Here is a 6,301-nt window from a genome sequence, read left to right as displayed (position 1 = left end):
AGGAATATCCTTTTGGATCTGTCTTCTGGAACATCATCTAATTGTTCTTTGAAGCCAGCAGAAGCTCAAACGTTTGGTTAAGAAGCTTCAGAGCAGTTGTGTTTCCTTTAAGCTAGCCAGGTTAGATTCTCACCGTAAGTCTGCAGGAGCACAGAGGCACATCTGTAATCTGCAGAGCTGCTGGTGGACCTGTGTCCGTTCAGTCCTAGGGTTTGTAATGCAGTGGCCTCGAAAACTGGAATAATTTATTCTGATGGTCAAGCTGGGGTTAGTGGTGAAATGGCTCCTGGAAAAAATAAGTTTTACAAGACAAATGTGAGTCATGGGCAGGCTGGTTTGTTGCTCAGGTACATACTGTGAGTAATTTTCTTCTTTGCCTAGGCCTTGTATGAACTGGTTAAATGCAACTTCAATGCAGAAGAGGCACTGCGGAGGTTACGGTTCAATGTGAAGGTTATCCGAGGTGAGAACCCCCCATATTTTAGCTCTACCCCAGACATCAAGGCACACCTAACTCTTCCTGCATTCTGTACGTTGCCTCCGATTCCTCTTTCTTTCTGCTGCAGATGAGCTTTGTGCCTGGAGTGAGGAGGAATGTAGAAATTTTGAACATGGCTTCAGAGTCCATGGGAAGAACTTTCATCTTATCCAAGCGAACAAGGTAAGGGTGCTCACCTCTGCACCCTGCTGAGACGGAGGGAAGGAGGATTCACACCAGAGGGGTGTGCGGAGCCTCGGCCAGGGCAGGGAGCTGAGGACTGATGAGTTCTGATCCCAGGCTGTGTGTTGGCTCATGCTAGCAGGTGACGGGCTGTTCACTGCCCTGCTCTGCCTTATTTTCCAGGTGGGAGAAGTCACAAACAACACTGACCTGCATGAGTGATGTCAGTTAATTACTGATTAGCCCTTTCTGAAGTCTCAAAAGTTCTTTCCAAACTCTCAGCCCTTGCAGTACTTCTGTGAATGAGTGAGTTGAGCATGTGGATGTTTTGTAAAGTCCCCTGGGGTCCTCTAGAGTGAAAGATGCTGCTGTAGGGAGAGCTGGGCCCCAGGACATACTCTGCTGTGCTGGGAGTTGGCAGAACCAGAGAGTCCAGTTTTACGGCTGGTTAATCATGGGCATGTTGACGCTGGCCAGTGAAAATGGATGCAGGTTTGCTGTCTTGATGTTAAGTGTACTCCTGGAAGTGCAGGAAAGTCCTGCATGAATGTTCCATGTGTGAGCCCACCCCAGGGTCTGCAGGAACAATAGTGCACCGTGAGGAGTTCTTTCTCTGGCCGATTGCCACCTTGGAAGTCTCAGTACGTGCTTCTGTTCCGCAGCGTAGATGCGTCCGTAGCAATAGAAATCACTGTCACGCACTTGATTTCTTGTGCTGATTAAATGGGAGAATGGTCGTTGCTCCATGAGACACATCTTGGAACGTGCTGTTCTTACGACCGTGTCTCTCCTCAGGTCCGCACCCGGTCAGTGGGCGAGTGTGTGGAGTACTACTACGTATGGAAAAAATCGGAGCGCTACGACTACTTCACTCAGCAGACTCGTTTAGGAAGGAAGAAGTACGTCCTCCACCCTGGAGCCACGTGCGTGGAATATTCTCACACTAAAATTAGTAATACTAACCTCCCAGTGAAGAGTCCTGCTGCAAAGCACCTCTGCTTAAAAGGCTGCGCTTTCTTCTCTAGAAGGTTTCTTGGGTGGGAGCAGAGAGGGATGCATTGGGTATTGTCAGAACATAAACACTCCTGAGTGTGGGGAGGGAAGATAAAGGAATTACTTGCTTCGCTGTGGGCTTTCTTGTGTCAGAAAATACTGTTTTGTTTCAAACAACTGCATCCCCAAAAATTAAGGCTAGGGTCAGGGATTCAGGACTGCTCTTGGGAAATAACTTGCTTCAGTGAGGTTTTGGGAAGGGAGCTTCTTAAGTTCAAAAATACATTATTTCTGGTGTTTTGGAACCTGAATTATTTTCTTTCCCTGCTGCCATCCTTTGAGGAAAATTCCTCACTTGGAAATGTGTACTAATTACCGAAAATACTTTTCAAAAATTTAAAAGTGAAAAAGGTAAAAATGAAATATATAAGATTAATTAATTGAAAACATTGGATGACGTCTTAGATTATTTTTATTATTATTACGATGCAAGACAGGAAAATACCTGAAATGTCAAATCCCTCTAGGGTGGGAAAACATGCTTTTTGCTGGCACACCAACATTGTCACAACCCGCTGCAGTTGTTCTGTGAAGCTGGCTGTTCCCTGGGGAGAGCATTCGACCACTTCTTTTCCCTGGGAAGGGGCTGAGGCTCAGGGGGCGGCGGGGCACAGCTCTGGTTCGGAGCGCTGCGGAGCCCGCCTGGGTTTGTTGGGCTGGTCTCAGCCATGCTGAGTTAGCTACAGCCACCTCAGCGCCGAGTCTGAACTGCGCTCTGCAGACCAAGGAGGGGATGGACTTGTGGTCTCTTGAGGTCTCTAGAGTCCTGTTGCTTCTTTTGTTGCTGGGCTTTAATCCCAGCCAGTTTTCCCTGCCTGCATCTCTCTGCACAGCAGGCGGTGGCAGCGTGATAGAACAAGAGGGAATGGCTTCAAACTGCAACAGGGCAGGGGTAGGCTGGACAGTAGGAAATTTTTTTTCACAGCAAGAGTAGTCAAACATTGGCACAGGCCGCCCAGGGAGGTGGTCGCGTCCCCATCCCTGGAGGTGTTTAAAGGTCGTTGAGATGTGGGGCTGGGGGAGATGGTTTAGGGGTGAGATTTGTAGAGCAGGGTTGGTGGTGGAACTCGATGATCCCAAGGATCTTTTCCAACCTGAACGATTCTATGATTCTCTGTCTTTCCCCACAGGGACTACACTGACAATGACTTGGATGGGGGGGAAGTAGAAAACACGAGTCGTTCTCGGAGCTCCCCACCAATTCCCTCTGCAGCTGCCTGCCTGGATTCTCACTTCGGTCAAGATCAGATAGCCATAGAGAGCACAGGTAACTTCCTTTTCCTCTGCCTGCTGTGGGGATAACTCATTTCCCTCGCTCAGCGGCACGGACCCTCCTTTGCCTTTCCCTGGTTGCCGTTGTCCAGCTGTTGCCCAGCTGTTTCTCTTCTGCCTGTACCTTGCTTGCTGTGCCCTGAGTGAGGTACCAGCCCTGGGCAGGCTTTGGTGTGAGCGAAGGAGACTTGTCTGTCTCTATGTTGGCCAGTAGTGACTTAGAAAGACTTGTACCTTTGTGTCAGCACCTCCCAGGGACTGTTGGCACGAGGGGATAGGACTTAGGATTTGGCTTATCTTGGAGTATCTCTGTGAGATTCCCTTTAATTTCCACAGAAACACTGATGGCCTCCCATCTGCTGTCTGCATCTTGCCTTTCTTTGTTCGTGCTGGCAGAGATCTTGGTTGCTATAATAAGGAAACACTTGTGCCATCGAACAAATACTGTTGTGATTAGGTGGGATTGAACTGGTTTCTGGGGTTTTGTCTGTTATGGACTCACTTTATCTTTCTGTCACTTGCTGTCCCCCACCCTTTCTTCCTCCCTGTCCGTCCATCCCCCACGTTTCCCTCCCTGTGCTGTGCAGAGCCCCTGAGCGTGGAGAGCACAGCCTGCAGCCTGGGCAGCATAAGCGAGTCGGGGCAGGGCTACGAGTGCAGCACTCCTTCGGAGACGAATTGTTCCTTCGACCCCACGGAGGAGACGTCATCAGGTGCCATCTCGGCTTCCTGCACGCAACATGCTGTCACCCCCTTGGAACCGGGGCTCCATGCTCTGCCGCCAGCAAGACCAGGACTAGCAGAGAAGCCGGAGACGTTGCAGAGCTCCGGTGAGACGATAAACATGGACTTCACTCTCCCTGCAGACATTAACGAGGGTTTGCCTTTAATTGCTGGCCCTGTGGATTTGGACAGAGACCCAGAGACAGTGGTGGCCCCTGCGCAAGTGTCCTTATCGGTCACAGATTTTGGCCTCATTGGCATCGGAGATGTAAATAGTTTTCTGACTGCTCATCAGGCTTGCCCAGCACCTGTGGCTCGGTCAGAGCCTTTGTCGCAGTGAGAGTCTCCAGTCACAAACTTGTCACAGACCCAGCAAGGACTTTGACCTGACTGAGTGAAATCCTGGAACTTCCACTGTTCCGCAGGGACAGTTTGGAGCTGTTGGTCAGAATCCGTCTTTCCATCCTCCTTGATCCAAGGCTACAGTGAAACCAAACACCTTTCTGCTCCAGTGTGTTCTGACACAACCACACAAAGCTGGTGGCTGGCTTTAGTGAGGGGGGAGGTCCATTGCCCTGGTTTCATTGATCATGTGTCACCGCAGGTAATTCCAGGCTGTTCGAAAGATCCGTGCCTTGGGACAGGGGAAGTGTTCCTTGGCCCCCGTGGGACAGCCTGAGTGCAGAGATGCTCTAGAACAGAGACGTGTCACCAGCACCTTGGGGGCTGGGATAGAAGACGCAGTCTGGAGGTCTGAGAGCTGAGGGAACACGCAGGGAGCACAGAGTCCCCCGGCCGCGGGACAGAGCCTGCAGAGCCGGGCACGGTGAGGCCACGGGAAGATGAGGAGTCTTGGCCCTCTACCCACAGATAGAGCGTGGCCACAGAAGGCGTCCTCTCCGTTCCTCTCCCAGCAGCTCTCCCACGCTCCCAAGCTGGGTCCTGACACTGCTGGTCTCAAATCTCTCCTGCCCGCTCTACCCGCTGCGGGCGGGATGTGGCCTGGTCCAGCCCTTGGGCAGAAGCGTCGGGTCTTGGAAGGGATGCGGTGATGAAGTAGCGCTGTGTGATGCAGTAGCACTGAGTGCACTTGAGTCCTTCTCACCTTCTCTTGCAGTGCTGGGCCACGGAGATCTTGTACTGGGAGTAAAAGGGGTTTCTAGACCCACAAAGTGCCGTCGGCCCCGGAGTTGAGCAGTGCTGCCGCTTCCACCGCTGGCGGTGAATGATCCTTGCTGACCGCTGCAGTACCAGAGGGTAAAATGCACATGTAAACATCCGTAACTTCCTCGCTTGTCCAAACAATCCGTCAGCCGTGGGAAGAGAAGGTTTCTTAGCTCCCAGGGCACAGCACCCTAGGCAGGGGAGCGCGTCGGTCCTGGGCATCCCTGCCCCTTTCTGCTCACAACAAAAGTTCTGTGTTTTCTGAGAGGAAAGTATGTCTTCACTGCCATTAGCAGCGTTCTAGGTGACAAGGGTGGCCCTGTGTGCCAGCGAGGTGGCCGCTGCTGTGCAGAGAGACACAGTGGCGTGTCTGTGGTTGTGCTGGAGCCCAGAGCAGCTTCACTTCCCGGGTGTGTTCCAGGTTTGGAGTTTGCCACTGGCTTAAATCCACATTTTCCCATTCCCCTTTTTTTCCATGCAGGGAATGCTGTCTGCTGACTTGCTAGACAAGGCTCTGATGTTCCTTTCCTGCAGCCCTTCCCTGCATTTGAGAAGGGGTTTGGGTTGAAGTTTTATGCTGGTTTTGGTAGAGGCCATTGGGCCGTGATCCTGCAGTTGGATTTGCTGCCCGTGGATCTGGAAGATGACTGAAACCACGAGCCCACGTCCTCCTTTTACCTGGTCCTGCAAAGTTGTGCTCAGCCGTGCAGCGGGAGCACGGAGGCACCATCAGGGAGCTGCACAGGGTGACAGGATCAGGCCTTGTCTTTCCTCTTACAAGCCCCAGACCTGCTCTGCGTGCACTAACAAGGGTTTGCTTCGGTCCCTGGCCAGCTCTGCTGAGGGGTGCTGAGCTCCAGGCACACGCAGCTGCCTTGGCCAGGCACCGCTTTGTCCACCAGACGTGGTAGCTGGAGGTCTCCCCTCTGGCTGCTCCCAGCTGCTGGAAACAGAAAGCAAATACGAGTGCCCGCTCCATAGTGGAAGTGCCCAGGCTGTGATTCCCCTTTTCTGGGGGAGAGAGGGAGCTCCTTGGCTGAGAGGAGAAGAGGAGGCAGGGCGAGAACAGGAGCAGCCCTCCCAGGGAGGGCCGGGCCTTGGTGTCTCCTCTCCATCAGCCAAGAACATTCTTAGTTTTCCCGAAACCATTTTTACTTTGGTTTGTTTCAAGCCCTAATGGAAGGAGAGGGGAGGCTGGGGGGAGGCAGAAATCTCTCTTATTTATGTTCTTCAGTGTTGTTTACAGATTCGCATGGGGTCTTTCAACATGAGTGCAGCGCTTTTTCCACAGAACTTTAAGGGAGAGGGGTGCAAAGGGCTGGGACAGGGAGGGGGAGTCACTTGGGGAGGAGGTTTGGCTTTGGTTTTTTGTTGGGGTTTTCTTTTTCCTTCTTACAAAGCACATTCACTTTGAGCCGCTCCCAATGC

General features: G+C 52.1%; 1 protein-coding gene across 1 annotated transcript in view; it reads left to right on the top strand.

The window, feature by feature from the left end:
• Nucleotides 1-4,049, top strand: part of MIER2 (mesoderm induction early response 1, family member 2) — a 10,149-nt gene extending 6,100 nt beyond the window's left edge. The window contains exons 8-12 of the mRNA XM_009869703.1: nucleotides 382-463; nucleotides 567-661; nucleotides 1,457-1,584; nucleotides 2,845-2,981; nucleotides 3,574-4,049. Of these exons, the coding sequence (XP_009868005.1) occupies nucleotides 382-463; nucleotides 567-661; nucleotides 1,457-1,584; nucleotides 2,845-2,981; nucleotides 3,574-4,049 (918 nt within the window). The remainder of the gene's footprint in view (nucleotides 1-381; nucleotides 464-566; nucleotides 662-1,456; nucleotides 1,585-2,844; nucleotides 2,982-3,573) is intronic.
• Nucleotides 4,050-6,301: the final 2,252 nt, after the last annotated feature.

Source organism: Apaloderma vittatum, unplaced genomic scaffold (genome assembly GCF_000703405.1).
Source record: "Apaloderma vittatum isolate BGI_N311 unplaced genomic scaffold, ASM70340v1 scaffold25685, whole genome shotgun sequence".
Taxonomy (NCBI): Eukaryota; Metazoa; Chordata; class Aves; order Trogoniformes; family Trogonidae; genus Apaloderma; species Apaloderma vittatum.
The sequence above is the reverse complement of the archived record's forward strand: the minus strand, read 5'-3'. Positions and strand labels throughout refer to the sequence as shown.